The sequence below is a fragment of the Talpa occidentalis genome, unplaced genomic scaffold (genome assembly GCF_014898055.3).
Source record: "Talpa occidentalis isolate TD23 unplaced genomic scaffold, MPIMG_talOcc4v2.1 talOcc4.7, whole genome shotgun sequence".
Taxonomy (NCBI): domain Eukaryota; kingdom Metazoa; phylum Chordata; class Mammalia; order Eulipotyphla; family Talpidae; genus Talpa; species Talpa occidentalis.
Window position 1 is genome coordinate 88,163,080 of NW_023605083.1, and position 17,135 is coordinate 88,180,214.

General features: G+C 54.2%; 1 protein-coding gene across 3 annotated transcripts in view; it reads right to left on the reverse strand.

The window, feature by feature from the left end:
- The window catches only part of ATP2A3 (ATPase sarcoplasmic/endoplasmic reticulum Ca2+ transporting 3), a 33,101-nt gene extending 31,672 nt beyond the window's left edge, over positions 1–1,429 (reverse strand). For 2 of the 3 annotated variants that reach the window (XM_054689113.1, XM_037493062.2), the window contains exon 1: positions 1,149–1,266. In XM_054689113.1, coding sequence (XP_054545088.1) covers positions 1,149–1,266 — 118 coding nt within the window. Of the gene's footprint in view, positions 1–1,148 lie in introns of all 3 variants that reach the window. The other variant, XM_037493061.1, reaches the window with a different exon arrangement.
- Positions 1,430–17,135: the final 15,706 nt, after the last annotated feature.

Genomic DNA, 17,135 nt, shown 5'->3' on the forward strand with positions numbered 1-17,135 from the left:
TCTGCTCCAGAAAGATAATATTTATATAAGAGGTGGTTTTCATAAACCAATACAAACCCCAAAGCTCCCTTTCTGACAGCTTCTCCTAATTTTCAAGTCAGCCCTGAGGACTGGGACAGCCAGGCCAGAACACCTTCCCCTGGGCTGCCCGGGAACCCCGAGCAGAGGAGGCCCCAAGTCCGGCAAGGACAAGGCTCCAGGCTATATTTTGGGGATGCAGATGTTTCTCTTTGTCCAGATGCCCTAGGGGTGAATAGAGGGGGTGTCCTGCCTGGAAGCGACTTTGGGAGGGGATCTCTGCATTTTCCACCTTCCCTGGGTCTCCTCTGGACAGTATTTGACACTTGCCGTGCCTCTGGATAGAAGGCAGACCCCACACTCCTTCAAGGTGCGAGGAATAAAGGAGACCTCTCCCGCCCCACCAGCAACTGCGCCGGGCCAGAAACGGGCCGGTCCCGCACCCAGGAGGGAAAGACCTCCCCAGGAAACTCCCCGAGCGAGGTCCTGAGTTTGCCACCCGCAGGGCGGTGGAGCTCCTGCTGCCACAGCAGTTCAAAGCCCCCACCGTCTCCCGCCAGCCACATCCGCCTCGGGTCTCAGAAAGAGGAAGACCTGGGGGTGGGGGTGGGAGCACGAAGTCTACCAGCTGACACGCTGCACCTCTGGACGCTTTATTGAGCCCTTGGGGCCAGCTGCAGGTTGGGGCTCGGGAGTCCCCGGCGGGTCGCTCGCAGCGCATCTCGGGGCGCGCACCTGCCTGATGCGGGCGGCTGCAGAGCCGCGCACGGAGCCCGCGCCGACCGCTCAAGGGGGTGCGCTGAGGTGTTCGGGAGTGGATGGGGACGCGGGCGCGGAGGTGGGGAGCCCCGAGGGATCGCACGGGTCCCTAGTATGGAGGGAGCAGCGCGGGGAGGGGAGCCAGGCGTCCGGCCCCCGAGCCCGGAACCCGCCCCCTCCGCCCCCGCGAAGGTGGCCGCGCAGCCCCGCCGGGAGCCCCGGAGCATCTCAAGAGGTTTCCGGAGCCCTCGCTTCCTGCTCGCGCGCGGGGGCCGAGAGCTGGGAGGGGACGGGGCCGCTCCGCGGTCGGGGGGCAGGGGGAGCCGAGGGCGCGGCGCCCAGCCCCGCGCCCCGCTCGGCCGGGCTCTCACCGTTCGGGCCGTAGCGCTCCCGCGCGCCGGTCACCTGCGCGGGGCTCAGGCCGTCCTCGGCGCTCACGGAGAAGCGGCGCAGCACGTCGGCGGCGGGGTGCAGGTGCGCCGCCTCCATGCCGGCCGCCGGGCAGGCTGCGCTGTCCGCACCGTCGGGGCCGCTCTGGGCGGAACTACTGCGCGCGGCTCGGGGAGACCCGCCCCGGGCAGGCGCCGCGAGAGGCCATGTCCGCGCTGGGACCTTCCCCGACGGCAGTGGCGGCCGCCGCCGAGGCCCGCGCCAGGATGCTGCACCCGGGGCTCGTCCCCGGGGCGGGGCGGCGCGGAGCCCGCCCCCGCACTCACACCCCTTCCGGCCGCCCTCCCAGCCCGCCGCAGCCCCGCCCCGCAGCGCCCCGGGGCGCAGCGCTGGGCCGCCGGCCCATTCCGCGGAAGGGGGAACTGAGGCCGCGGGGGAGCGCGCGCCTGGCGGGGGAGAGCCGGGGGCGCGTGGACGGGAGGGGTCTTGCACCGTGCAGAGCTCAGGGCACCCCACACACACAGCGCCGAGACTTGGGGTAACTTTAGAGCTTGAATCTTTGAGTTTCTTTGTTTTGAACCCTTCTGTGTCGTGGGAGGTTGCAAAATGGAGGTGTCCATAGAGAGGCGTCCTACTCCCCGACCAGAATTCTTGAGAATGTGACTCCGGGTCCTGAGGGAACCCTAACCCGAAGGGCCACTCCTCCAAGAGATGACTTGGTGTCTTCTTCTTCTGATGTTTGTTGTTTTTTTTTTTTTTTTTTTTTTTAAGATTTATTTATATATATATACAAAAGCCAGGGTGCAGGCCAGAGGTGCGGGGGTGGGGGTGGTAATGAGAGGATTCACCAGAGACAGAATGGGGAGCAGAACAGGCAGATCGACGGAAATGCACTGCTGAGGGGAGCAGCGGGCGAGACAGGAGAGGTCTGCTGCGCCATGTGGGTATCTCCCTGGCCGGGGATCGAACTTGCACTGCAGAGGCTGTGGATAGCTTCATAGTGCTGATGCCTACCCCCATGCACCACCAAGGAGGCCCCCTGTTGCTTTCATATATTCATTTCCAAATGCTCAGCAATGAGCAGTTATTTCTGGTACAAAAAGAACGTCTAACAATGAGCCAGTATATAAGAAAGTAAGTGTTACCTTTGATTCACACCCTCACCCCAGCAGGAAATGCAACTGCAAGGGAGGAGGTGGGGTTCCCTAGATAATCCAGAGCCAGAGCCGGTGGGGTGGAGGCCTCAGGTGAGGGTTCCCAAGGAGAGTGACCCTGGCCCAGGACGGAGGGGTGGAGGAACCCCACTCCAGACATTCAGGAGAAGGGACTGCAGGTCAGGAAAGGATGTGGAAAGGCTGAAACCACATGCCAGCAGAAAGCACAAGCAAAGAAGCCATCTGCTGAGCACCCCTCCAACTTGAGACACACAGACTTCTCAACCCACCTGCCCTCTTCCCCCACCCAGCTCCCCCCTGCCATCCAGAGCTTCAGCCTCTGGATCCATGTTGGTAGCACAAAGTCTTTGATTCCAGAATTGAGCTCACCAAGCCAGTGGCTCAAACCCCAAACCCTTCAGTGCTTCCACAGCAGAAAACTCTCCAAATACTGCAACTGCAAAATGCCCCCCTCCAACACACATACACCCCAACTTCCAACCTGGCCCCTGACTACTGACTCCTGCCCAGACCTTGGGTACCTGCAACTCCAGATCTCTTCCTCCCAGGACAGGGGTGGGCATCTCTTCCTCTTCCTTGTGCGTCCTCATGCATAGAAATACCCAGCAAGGACTGGCTGAACCAAATGCTCCAGCCTGTCCCTGCTTTTGGTGATCATCTCCACTGTCTCCTGGGGCATCAGCTGGGTCTCTGCCTGCTCTGTGGAGGTGGGGAGAATGCTGGTTTCTGCTACGGCTCCTTCCCGCCTGATGTTTTAGATCCCGAGTATAATATCCTCAGGCATTTCCACTCTGTCCCTGTCTTCTCCCACCTGTATCTACAAAGACCACCCCACCTGTATCCATGTTTCCAGGAAAAATGCTAGCCACAGCTAGGTGGAGGACAGACCCCTCCATCTCCCCACTTCTAGGGACATAAAGCCCTAGGCATTCAAGCAGCTGGGAAGTCCTTCTCCCCCCTCCCCTCCCCATCCCTGGCTCTGACTTCCTTTCACCTGCCCCAAGGACCTTAACCCCAGTCTCTCTCAATCCACCCCACCCTCAGCTGTCAGTCGGTGTTTGCTAGAACAGGGCCAGAAGACCTGCCTGTTTGCTCCGGCAGCCTGGCTTAGGGTCCCCTTCTCTAGCCCACCCCACCCATCTTGCCTCCAAACCACCACAGGTAGGGCAAAACAGCTGTCAGCCACTGGGGCCCCCGCCTGGGAGGCTCACACACCTGTCAGCTTGCCCACCTGTTCGGCCACCCCCATGATGACAAGCTCCCACAGAATCACATAGTATTTCCACACTCTACCTGCCCCCAGTTGTCTGTGCCCTCTGGACAAATAGCTGGTCCAAAGGGTAAGTCTGTTCTGCCCTCTTGCCAGGTGCCATACACTGAGAGCACCAGACCTGGCCCCTGTCCCAGCTCTTTCTAACTCCTGTCAGATGGTGTCAGTACTTATCACCTCTCTGGCCAGCATGCCTACTTTCACCTGAAGGGACCAAAGTGAGCATGGGGAAAAGGCAGGTCTTCCCTGAAAGGATTTGGACACACGAAGAAGAAAGTGTTGTACACAGAGGAAATCTGAGTGGAAGGTGGGAAACCTCAGCTGTGTACAAGAGACAATGATTCAATCCTTCAGCATGGCTAGATCATAAGGAGCATGACCACTAGGATCAGGAGAGTAGATCAGAGATGCGGGATTAAGACACTGAGAGTCTTGATTGCCCGTGTCATTACCTGGATTTCGTACTGAAGGCTGTTTAAGCAATGGAGAGATGAGGTCAGAGTTGCCTTCTAGAAAAGCTTCCCCCTAGAAGCTGTTGTGGAGAAGGAATTGAAGAGGAGAACTGAGGCTGAAAGGACTTGCAATTGTTTTTGAAGAAAAGTGAGGTCGAAACAAAGGCACAGTAGACCAAACTGATAGATAGGCCCTGACATTGGGTTAGATTCAGGGATGTAGAATGTGAGGATTCAACGCTCATTCTTAAGTTTCTGGCTTCAGCAGCTGGCTGAGAGGTCCAGACCTGAGGTAAGGGAGCAGAAGGTTGAAGTGGGGAGAGAAGGCAAGTTGTGCCTTTGGGGCCGAGTGGAGTGTGAGGAACTGGGGGACCCCAGGTGGAGATCTCTAAGGGCAGCTATGTGTGTGTGGAGGGAGGAATGGGGGCTGAAGAGGACTACCTGGGAGGCAGCCTAAAGCAGCACATGTCACCCCCCATCCCAGCTGGAGGGCCCTGGCCCAGAAGTTGCTCAGCCCTAGGCAGTTAAACTGAGCCAATCAAGTTAAACTGAGCCAATCAAGCCACTCATAATCTTGAGAATTATGAGTCAGAGATCATATCCAAAGGGATATGGGAGCTTGGACCAGAGTTAGAGGGCCAGAGTTAGCATCTCCAGTACAGCACGGGAAAGCAGAGAGGAAAACCAAATCCACATGAAGCAAGAAATTGAGACAAGACACCCCATGATGTCAGAGACAGACTGCCTAATGGCACCCAAGTTCCTTAGAGTCTGAGGCCCCCCCCAGATTCCATCCTGCACAATTCTGTGTCCTTCCCACAGACCTGCCTTAAGTTACTACAATCTGAGCAGGTTTTTGTCTTTTGCAACCAAAATGTTGTGTGCCAGCTTTAAATCTGGGCTCTGACTCTTGCATCTGTGTGGCCTTGAGCAAGGCACCGCACCCCTCTGAGCCTTACTTTGCTTCTCTGTAATTATTAGCTGGGGTAAGGCAAGGATGTAAGCTTCATAGAAGTTTATTTCCATGAACATAGAAATAACAACCAAGCAGGTGTTCTGCAGGGTGGAGTGGCAGTACTGACACCCAGGTTCCTTCCATTTTGTGGCTCTGCCACCTTCAACATGGTCCCAAAGTCCCCATCAAACCAACAAAAGGAGGAAGGCCATGGAGGATGGCAATCAGTGAATGAGCCAGGCCAGGAGATGATGACATCATCTCCTCACATTCCATTGGTGAGAATGCAGTCACATGACCACATCTCACTGTATGGGAAGCTGAGAAATAGTCTAGAGGTGCTCCAGGAGCAGAGGAAGCAGATTTGAACAGATAGGCTTAGCCATGTATGGACGTAGTAATAGCCCATTCCTAAGATTGATGAAGTGGGAACACAGGCCAGCCTTCCCCCTTCTGCTTGGCATCTTTTTTTTTTTTAAAGATTATTTATTATTTATACAAGCACTGGGGTACAGTCCAGAGGTGCAGGAGGGTGAGTGGATTCACCAGAGACAGAGCAGGGAGCAGAACAGGCAGAAGGATCGAAATACACTGCTGAGGGGAGCAGCAGGTGAGACAGGAGAGGTCTGCCACACCATATGGGAATCTCCCTGGCCGGTCGGGAATCAAACCGGTTATGCAGAGGCTGCAGACAGCTTCTCAGTGCTGCGCTCAACCCACTGTGCCACCAGGGAGGCCCCTGCTTGACATCTTTATGAGACTCTTCCCAGCCCCCTCCTCCATCCCTACAGTTTCCATAGAGCTGATTCCAACTCCTAGATTCAGGGATGAGTCTGTGACTGTCCCTAGTACTGCTTTTAGACACTGTGTCCTGTGCAACATAGGATGCAGTACATCCAAGCTTACAAACCTCTGGCTACAGAGATAGACTGGTTTAGGCGGAGCATATGACTAGAAGTCAGCCAATCGGAGTCATTGACTTAGATTTTTTTGTTTGGAATATTGGGGGAAATAGTCTTATTTGATGGCTAAAGTGTTGGTGAAATTGACCATAGTAAGTCTGGTGCTCCTGGCAGTCATCTTGCCATCATAAGGTTAGAATTTTGCTGCCAGTGAAGCCACCACCAAGAGAAGCAAGAGGAAGAAAGACAGATTTCTGAAGACAGCTACCTAAAATCAGCCCATCCCTGATTTTTTCAGTGTGAGTCACTAAAACACTTTTTATTTATTTTTTAATTTTATTTATCTTTGCATATAAGAACTGGGTTTTTTTGTAAACTGGGGTTTAATTTTGTTTATTTTGCATTCAAGAACAGGCCAAAGATGTAGAGGGTGAGAGGATTCACCAGAGACAGAGTGGGGAGCAGAACAGGCAGATCGACTGAAATACACTGCTGAGGGGAGCAGCAGGCGAGACAGGAGAGGTCAGCTGCGCCATGTGGGTTAGCTCCCTGGCCGGGGATCAAACTCAGACTATAGCAGTGATAGAAATGAACTTAACCCTTAGGCCACCAGGGAGGCCCAGTAAACCCCTTTGTAGTTAGGCATCTGCCTTTTGAAAATGCAAGAGCTGTTGTGGGAATGAACTGACCGGATGTTGGGAAAGCAGTGTGTAGAGTAGTACATGGTTTCTGGTTTCTTTTTACTAGGGTAGGGATGGGGCAGGAACCTGCAGAGGGGATTAAAAAGGAACATCCAGGGCCTCCCTGCTGGCACAGCGGTTGAGCGCTGGGTTGCGAAGCTGACCGCAGCCTCTGCAGCGCTGGTTCGATCCCCGGCTGCTCCCTGGCCACCCGAGGAGGGTCCCACATGGCGTGCAGACCTCTCCTGCCGCCCGCTGCTCCCCTCAGCAGTGTGCTTCGGTCCTTCTGCCAGTTCTGTTCCCTGCTCTGGCTCTGGTGAATTCTCTCACCCTCCAGCGCTTCTGACTGTACCCAGTGCTTGTATAAACAAAACAAACAAATAAATAAATAAACATGCCTTTAAAAAAAAATGACTACATATTAAAAAAAATAAAATAAAATAAAAAAAATAAAAAGGAACATCCAGCAAAGGGGTTGGGGCCCAGCGAGGAAGGTTTTCCATGTGTCCCTGCTCTGGGCTCACCTAGAGCTCCACTGGCTGGCAACAGGGCCAAGCCCCAGCACTCAGTCTGCCTCAGACCTGCCTACAGTGCTGTGGCCCTCCCCAGGGGCCAGGTCCATGGCCTTCCTGGGGACACAGCCTCTAAGCCATGTAATTAGGGCCATCTGAGTGGAACCCTCCTCAGGCTCCCGGCCCTGTGCCAAGTTCTTTTCATGCAACAGCTCATTTAATCCTCGCAACATCACTGGGACAAGCACTACTATCAGCCACCTGAAGGGCCGCCCTCCGGAGTATGCAGACCTGTAGTCCAAAGGGCCCTGCGCTTGGTTTAAAGACTTGTTCTCACTGTCATGGAAATTCTTAATCATTTTATCTCTGAACTTGTGCTTTGTAAGTGAAGATGGAGCTCATGTATGAGCCCAGCTGCTGTGGGTGCTGGGCCGTCCATTCACCTCCAGGCTCTGTGTCGCCCCATGAGTAGAGAATTCTGGTGGCTGCCTGACACTTGGGGCTTAAACAGAGTCTAAGCCCCCAGGTGTGTTATGTCTACAATCGGGAGTGCGGGGTGCTCACACCCTCAGAAGCCGTGCTTTCCTTCTGAATCAGAACTTGCTTCACATGCAGAAAGAAGACAGCAGTGTTCCAAGGAACTGAAAGTATCGGGGAACCCTGTTGCCTCCTTTCTTGCACACCTGATTCCCCTGCATTAGCCAGCTAAAGGGATGCCATAAACGCCAGGGGAAAGCCGGGAAGCCAGAGTGTCCTTGCTTTTCAGGCCTTCCTCGCTCAAGGAGGAGTGTGGGTATGTGTGTGCACATCAAGAGTGAAATTAGCCTGGTGAGTTGATATTCTCAGTAGCCCCACTGTTCTGGCCAAAACCAGGTATATTTGCATGTACAAGCTGTGAACCAGGTATATTTGCATGTACAAGCTGTGAAATACTAATTGTGTGATTTTAGTAATTACACATCTGAATTAAATGCTCTCAGTTTTCCATTTAAGACTGGCATTGCACAAAGTAAAAATGAATGGCAAAATCTAATGGGCAATGCTAATAATTAAAAATTTGAATTTTCCTTAACTTAGAGAATTAGATAGCAAATAAAACTCCCCACCATACCCGGTGGAGAGAGACACTGCAGAAAAAAGGGTTAGCCCGTACTATTTCGTAAGTGGGGGGGAACCCACATTTTCTTATCTTTTTTTATGTTGAACCTGTTAAACATTTTAACAAGTTTCATTCAATTGCAAGAGAAAACACTCTATGAGCTTATCTATTCAGAATGAATCTAAGGTATTAACAAGACATGCACATTTTAGATTCATTCCTATAAACATGGCCCCCCTCGTTTCCATTTCGCACTGGATCCTACAAATGATGGAGCCAGCCTTGTTGTGGTTTCATAGGTGAAGTAAGGTCCGAGGAGGTGACTTGCCCAAGGGCATTCAGTTGGGCTTCAACCCCAAGCCGGTCTGACTCAAACCCAGTCTCGGAAGCACCCCATGGGCCTAGCTGCGTGGGAGGCCCTCCCAAAGCACAAGGGCAGTGGAGCTTAGGTTGGACTGAGAAGGGCGTTCTCTGTGGACTCCATCCCCCCGCCCCTACCTTATGACTGTCTATCACTTATTACTCCTTACCACTCATTACCCGGCCGGCCCCACCTTCTCTCTCAAGCTGAGCCATTCCAACAGCCTCCTCCGTGCCTCCTGCCAGACTCAGCTCTGGGTATCAAGATGCCCTAACCCACCTGGCGCTTTCATGACTTCATTACTTCCGCCCGCTGCTCAAGAAGCTTCCTTGGCTCCCTGTCACTGTCAGAATAAAGTCCACACCCGTCAACACAGAATTCAAAACCTTTCACCCGTTGGCCCCTACTCTCCCATTCAGGCAAATCAGTCTCCTCAACATGCCCCAGATTGGCCTTGAACATTCCAGCTTCACCCTTTTGTTCATGCTGCCCTCTGGCTTTGAATGCTCTTCCAGCTTCTCCCGAAAGTTTCTCCCCATGTTGGAAACTCATTTTGTGGCTGCTCCCACCCTGTGTATTCATGCTCTTTGCCATACTTTTGGTTGATGCTGAGCAAGACCCCAGGGAGGGCCCTGAGAGGCATCCTCCCTTCCAAAACATTCAAGGGCCAGCATGTACCAGGTGCTGCAGCCCAGGCCCCGGAAGGGTGGTCCTGGTTCTCCTGGAACTCATGGTGGAGAAGGAACAAGTCATTAATCCCAAGGACCCACACAGAAATCGGCTGCAGAGTGTTCAGTGGTACCTGCAGAGCATGGGGGCAGGAGGGCTTGTGGGGGTGTGTGGTCAGGGGAGGTCTCCTGGCAAAAGCCACGCCTCCGCTGGAGTCTGAAGGAACATGGGAGGGAGAAGCCAAGGCAAAGTGGATTTGGCTGTAAGGCCTGGGGGTGCCTGTCCAATTTCTTTGGGCCTCAGTTTCCCAGGTGGCCAGTGGTGGCAGTGGGTGTGGCTGAGGCAGCAGCTGTCCCTGGGGAAGACTGAGAAGCTGGGGGTGCCCGGCCAAGGCCCCACTTTGGTTTGTAAATAGATTTGACTTGAAATGCAAACGGAAAATCTTGCTTCCCCTTCCTGAGGGTCACTGGAGCCCAGCAGGCAGCTATCCCAGGCTCTGAGACCTGCTGCCTAGTCCCCCTAAAACTCCCACTTTGACAGCCCCCCTCTGGAGTTGGGGAGGCAAGTCTGGCTCCTAGCTGCTCAGAGGGGGAGACGCTTCTGCCGCCACCTTCTCTGACCCACAATTCTTTACTTTCAGTCTTTGGGGCTTGGGGACCTTGTGTAAGTCCTGAGTCCCCACCAGTTCTCTGAGGTCAGGGCCCCACATGGCCTGACCCCCTCTTGCCACCCGCATGGCCAGCCTCTCCCTGCATTCTAAGCCGCCCCCCATCTTCCTTCAGTTCTGCCCCTCGGGGCTGTCCAACTTCCTCAGCCCAACAGGCCTCTCCAGGTCCCACCCTCTTTCCTCACCACTTCCTGCCTTCCATAGTTGCCACACTAGGGCCACACTCGTTCCCTGCACATAGTGGGAAGTTTCTTCTCTCTTGTTCTATGCTCATGCCGTCCCTCTGCTTGGAGTACCTCTCCAGCTTCCAGTTCTAAATCTTACTAGTGCTTCAGGTCCACGAGCCACCCCCCACTCCACCCCTGAGTCCAATAGGGGTTCTGTAGCCTGGTGAACCCCCAAGTGCATAGCGCCTGGCTGTTGTCTGTCTGCTCTGCTCCCCTCACTGTAGACACCCTTGAGGGCAGCACCAAGCCCACTCACCTGGGTCGCAGGAGGTGTCAGAGAGGGAGTTCAAATAACTGAGTTCAGGCAGGAAAACTCTGGAGCCTCTTCCCAGGAAACGGGACTCATCAGCAGTGGGACAGAGCAGGGACCCAGGGCCCCTTGTCAGCCCAGGACTCCTGGGCCTACGCACCTTGGCCCGAGGGGCCTGAAGGCCTCGCCCCTGGCATCCACCTCTACAGGAATGCCCGCACGGGGTGGGGGTGGGGGCCTTGGGCCAGTCTGCTCACTCCTCAGCTCCTTGAGGCAACTTCCTGTCCTTGTCCCCTTATCTCCGCGGCCAGGCCGAGGAAAGGAAGTTGTCCTCTCCCTCCCAATGGTGGACAGAGACCCCCCCTGGACCTCAGGAAGGGGGGAGTACATCATGTGAAGCTATGCTTGCTCCTTCTAGGCCTGCCTCCTATCGCTGCTGCCACCAGATTCCTCCTCCTAAAGCAGCCACGTTGCTACTCTCTTGCTCAAGCGTCTGCTATGGCTCCCTACGTATCCTCAGCTAAGACCAACTCCTCTGCTTGCCTGCCTTATCTTGTGCCCAGGCCCCTTGGCACCTTATACTTTAGTCACATTGACCTATGCTCTCCATCTCCACTCCAAGGGTTCCTCCCTCCCATGCTGTTATTTGCACTGGGGAACATGTTCTCTCGGCTTTATATGCCTAAACCCTTCTCACTTTTCAAAGCCAGCTTCGCCATTGCTTTCTCCAAGAATTCTCCTTGACCTCTCAGGAGGCAGTGACTTGGGCTTCCTGAGAGACCCAGCGTTTGTATGCTCTGCTTGATTTGCCTGGATTCTCATCTGCATATCCCTCTGAGGAGCTGTGTCTGGACCTTTGCAAGGTCTCTCCAGGGTGGACCGATGCATGGAGAGTTCTAGGTTGTGCTCTTGCTTGGGAATCTCCTGGGGTGGAAACTGTTGATGGCAGTCATCATCGGCCCTCAGTCCTAGTATCTGGCCTGGCACTTACTGGATTATCAGTTATCAGTTAAACGAATAGGTTCTAGCCAATGCAGTAAGATAAGAAAACTAAATGAGGCACAGATACTGGACAGTGAGCCAGTGAAGGAGCATATTCACATGCCTGAGCTGTGCCATTAGCAGTGGGGTATATCAGGCTTAGCTCTCCCACCCAATAGACAGGTGTGAAAGGCCCAGGAAGGGCTAAAATTTGCCCAGGACCATGCAGCAGCTTGGGCCTCCTTCTAACTCTACACTACTTTCTGTGCCACCATGTCCGGCACAAGGTACAGTCTCGCAGCTAATGTAGCTGTGGCTGTCACCACCAGGACCAATGAGGCAAGAGGCAGGAAAGGGGCTGCTGTAGTGCCAGGTCACACCAAACCAGGCTGCCCGAAGGGCCTCAGCTGGTGGTGGTTGTAAGAAGATAAAGCTCAAAACCCCTATTTGCCTTGTAAACTATTACACTTGACCAGGCTTGCAAGCCTGAGGCACAATTTGAAAGGAATTTGAGACCTAGGACTTGTTCCCTGGAATGGGGAAGAGGCCTTTGGCTGGGAGTATCTGAGGACAAGACTTGTCAGTCAGTGCCTGAGACTGGAGGGCCATCCCTGACCTCCATGTGCAAAGGGCAGGACCTACTGGTTCAGCCTTGCCCAGAGGGTGCCCAGGGCCCAAGGCTGGACAAGAGTGCCTAGTCAAGTCCTCAAGCAAGGCCGGTCCAGCCAGATACCACCCTAGCCTTAGAAGTCCACGAAAGCCCCCTCCCCTCTCTGCACAGTGGAGTGGGACAAGTGGTGTCTGGAGTGCTCAGGATCCCTGGGAGGAACCTACAACCACTGCCTGCCTGGCAGCAACGTCAGGACAAAGAGGCAGGAGACTGGGGCCAGCCCTTGGCTCCTACTCTAGGTGCAGAGGAAAAACTCAGGTCTCTATTTGTGGGCCCCTCATTGCCTGTGGTCATGGTTTCCATGACACCCCAGCCTGTTCCTTACCCTCTCAGGGCACAGCTGTCCTGACTTTCCCTCTTCACTGCCCTTTTGGGCCTCTATGCAGTGGTGCCAGGTCCCCGCCCCGGTGTTCCCTGCATGGCGGCCAGCCCAACTCCCTGGGGATATCCTGTCATTGTGGCCCAGAGCCTAGGCACTGCATCTTGCCAGGCAAGCCCCAGTGCTCTGGGTCCCTTCCAGGTCCCCAGGTGGGGCCCGGGAGCCCAGAGAGGTTAGGGAAGTTGGCAACGGCACCCAGATCCCCAGCGTGGAGGAGCTGGGCACTGTGCCCAAGACACCTGACGCCTGGGCCGTGGCCAGCCTCTGGGTGGACACACAGGCGGGGCCCAGTGGGTGACCTTGGCGTGTCCTCTACTCCTCTGGGTTCTGTCCCTGAGGGCAGACCCAGCGCAGGCCCAGCAAACGGAGGGACTCTGTAGGGTCACTCCCAGAGCGATGGGTGTGCTGGCTGTATTTACTGGCCCCCGTGGGGGCTGGTGGGGGCGGTGCCCCCCCTCCCCCGCAGGGAGCTTCACTTGGGCAACCACACTCCATGAAAATGCCCACATTTGCAAGTTGGGTTTCCATTTGCCTTTAGTCCCCTGGAGTCACACCTCCGTCATTTGCATACCCAAATCAACCCGAGCCTTCCGGGGTCAGCCAGCTGCTCCTGGAGAGAGGACAGACACTAAATCTGCCTTTGGCACCTCATAGCACTCTCTCCTCTGAGGGTACAAAACTCAACCGAGTGCTTGCTTTTGCCAGGCACTGGGCTGAACACTCTTGTTAATCTTCACAAGCAGCTTCTATTTGCCCTTAACTGTGGATTTGAACAGTGTGGTGAGGGCTGCACAACTGGTACCTGGGAGACAGGGCTCTAAACCCAGGCTGCCGGGTCTCAGAATCCAGATTTTTAACCACTGTGCTATGCACAGGAAGAAGTGAGTACTGCCTGCCCAGGTCCTTAGGCAGTGCAGGGCTGGGCTCTGACCTGACTCTGACCCAACAGCCCTGTTCCTGACCACTGAGTTATATGGCCTGGTGAAAGCAGGGTGGATGGCCGGGACCTCTGGTGTCCTTGTCTCCAAACATGCCCACAGCACATAGCTGTCACCCTTGCTTAGGGAAAAACCTTACCTGAGAAATCCATGGGCATTAGTTTTCAATCTTAGCTCAGCTGTGTGACCTTGGACAAGTGACTTACCTCTCTGAGCCCCTTTCTCAGCTATAAAGTGAGAGACATAGTACCCTGCCCTCACGGGTGGTTCTGAGTGCTGAGATGGTGTGTGTGGGGGGCCCAGGGTAAGACTACTGGGCTGCAGATGCTCAGGGCCACGGTTTTCTTGCATCCACTCACAAGGACCCAGCCTGGTTCTGCCTTCTGCTCCCCAGGACACTCCCATTTTGATCAGACTGTCTGCGATCTGACCAGGAAGCTGGCCAAGGCCAATACCCACCCAGATCCTGGAGGCAAGAGGCCAACAGGCGGGAACAAAGAATTTTCCATGGCTCCACACTTAATGAGGAACTGACACTCTTTGGGGCCTCAATTAGTCTTTCACCCTCCTCTCCTTCCCCCAAATTTCCATCATTGGTGGTATTTACATTGGAATTCTTCCCAGGACTTCAGGAACCTAGCATGGGTAAGTAGAAAAACAATACAAGAGAGGAGATAGGTGTATTTTTTTTAAAGGTAGCACTTTTTGGTTTTAAAACATATTGCAAAGCAGCAAGTATCAAAACCAAAGGATTTTATGTTTAAATCAATTCATTTGGGCTCCTGTCAATTGCAAGCCATTGCTGACACAAAGACGAAGATATACCCCATCTTTCAAGGGGTTCATGACTTGGGGTGGTGTATACCCCAGTGGCAGGTACATAGGGCAAACACAGGGCATGTGGTGGTGAAGAGCACATTCCTGGTTGTGTGATCTTGGGCAGGTTACTAAATGTCCATGAGTCTCAGTTTCACCATTTGCTAAATGGAAATAACAATAGGCCCACTTCAGTGGACTCCTGGGAGTTTACTTAAGAAAATACAGGCATACCTCAGAGACATTGTGGATCCAGACCACAGCAGTAGAGAGTCACACAAACTTTTTGGTTTCCCAATGTACAAAAAAGTTATATGTACATTGTTGCCTATTATGTGTGCAAGAGAATTATGCCTAAATAAACAATATTCAGGCCTAAATTAAATGTGAGACAGAGACATCAAGTGAGCATATGCTGTTGGAAAAATGACCTTGATAGACTTGCTCAACATAGGGCTGCCAGCAACCTTCAACTTGTAAAACAGTGATATCTGTGGAGCTCAATGCCTGTACATGGCTGGCTACCCAGCAGAGGGACCCCCTCTTTGCCAATAGAAACCAGACTTTGCTCCAGGTAGCAAAGCACCCAGGCCCAGTGCAAGGGTCACAAATGATTTAAGCCAGCGATGCCCTTCCACCTTACCTGATAGTCGCTTTTGCAGTTCTCTGGTGACTGAAGATGGCCCTGGGATCCCCTTAAGGCCAAGGAGGTGTAAGGGAAAGTCTGCTGGGGGCTTCCAGAGTGAAATGCAGAGGACAGAGCCTTTGCTTTCCCTGCTTCCTGGCTATGAAGAGTTAGGATGTTTGGAAACCCAGCAACTGTTTTGTAGCCATGAGGCACCCAGTGCGAGGATGCAAACCCCACATGCTGAGGATAGCAGAGGGAGGGAAGTTGGCAAGGAGAGGCATTGCTGAGTTGTAGCAGAGTTTATACCTAGAGGTCTTGTTCTGAGTGATGATTTCAAAAGCTTTTATCCAAATAGTCTGGGGGAGCCTGTTGTCTGCTCCTTTCACCGGGATACATCCTGCAATTCAGGCCCTGCGCGCCATGCTTCACACATAGTCACCTCTCAATGTGCAGAGAGGTCCCAGCACACTCCACATTCATCTACCCTGCTGACAGAGAGGGAAAGCGGACGGAAGAGGTATTGACAGATGGCGTGGGTGGCCCCACTTGCCTGTCCCCTCAGTGGGTGAGGGCATTGGGACCGTGGATCTTTTGTTCCTCAGCATCTCTCGGGACCTCAGGATGTCAAGATGGCCTTTGGCGTGGGCTCCACCACAGAAGCTAAGACCTGCACAGGCCTGCGGGAAAGCCAGCGGCTGGATGGACTGACTGACCTACAGGTGATGGCAGCTGGCTCCCTGCTCCTTTTTTTCCTCTCACCTTTGGTTTTTGCCTTATGCTCCAGCTTTGGAATGGGGGAGGAAACAAAGCCTGGTGCTGTTTGAATCAGAAATGTTGGAGGTACCCATTACCCCAGCTGGATGGGACTGCAGGAGGGAGGCCAGCTGATGGACAGAGGGACAGAGGGACTGCCCAGGCCCCCAAACCTCCCACCCCCGCCCCAGGTTTCCCGGGCAGAACAAAGAAAGGAAGAGGGAGAAACACAGCTCACTTACAACCTCAGTGATTAATTACGGCCTTAATTTATGAACGAACGCTGTTTCCTACAGGACTCCGGGCGAAGGCCTAGCCCACAGGGCGCAGGCTCTGGGGTGGAGCCACTGGACGTCTTGAGCTGCATTTCACACGCAGCAGCTCCAGGGCAGCAGGAGAGTGGGACTTGCGGCAAAGGCTCGTGTCCAAAAAGATGGATCCCTTTGGGATCTAGGCTGCTAAGGCTTTTTGTTCAGCTTCCTGCGTTGTTTTTTTTTTCTTAAACAGGAGGTGGTAAGGCATCTAAGAGCAGACTCTGCTCTCCATTTTGCTATGTGGAAAATGGGAGTAACGCGGGGAATCCCCCCCACCCCCCAATGGGTGTGGTACAGCCCTGCCAGGTGGAGGCCTCCACTCTGAGCCCAGGGCTGGCCAGGAAGGGGGGCTGGGGAGTCTGCAGCTTCAGCGGCCTTGTCTGCACCACACAGAGAAAAGCATCGGAGCCCCGAGGAAGAAGAGGGGTCTTGGAGCCCCGTGACCTCTCTGCAGGGTGCCAAGAGACCCAGCACCCAGCAGCACATGTCCTGAGACAGGAATTGACTCCCCAGGGGCTGTGGGGAAGACCACATAGCTCTGTCTCTCACCCCGAAAACAGCAGCAGAGTGGAACCTGGGGTATCTGAACCAGGATGAGCCCTCTCCTCTGACTGCACCCCCCAGCCCCTTGCAGGGTGGGAGACAAAGCCAAGGACACTCCTAAGGTGAGACAGCAAGGCCAGGAGGCGAGGAAAGGAGCTGGGTCCTGGCGAACAGGGACTGTCAGCAGCAGGATGAAAGCGGGCAAAGGAAGACAATACACGTCTGTGTGATGACATTTTCTGCCATAAACACCAAGAGAACAGCTGCAAAATGTGGGAACCACGTGGAATGAGGAGGCGGCGGCAGTGGCCAGATCCCAGCTCACGTCGGCCAGCGTGGGGACCTGGCACCTGCTCCATGGTTCCGTGCTGGAGGGACAAGCAGCACCCCCAGATGCACTCAAGGTTGGTGGGTGCTGAGGAAAGTGGAGCCTCTCCCTTGCAAAAAAGAAAAAAAGAAATGCATCAGCCTGAGGGCACCCCTGCTGCCTATTAAACTAAGAAAAAGTAAGTGAGAGTAATGAGACCCAGCGCTGGTGGGCCTGGAGGAATCCCGGACTCTGGTGGCTCTTGGCCATACTCATTACAAAGTGGTCTTGTCTCTTGAGAAACAAGGTCTGTATCCTGATCTTTCTAACCTGAGAGAACACAGATTCTTCCCATTCTTCCCCCACTCCCTGGTTAGCTGCCCAGGAAAATGGAACAATTTTCCCACCCCAGCCCCAGGC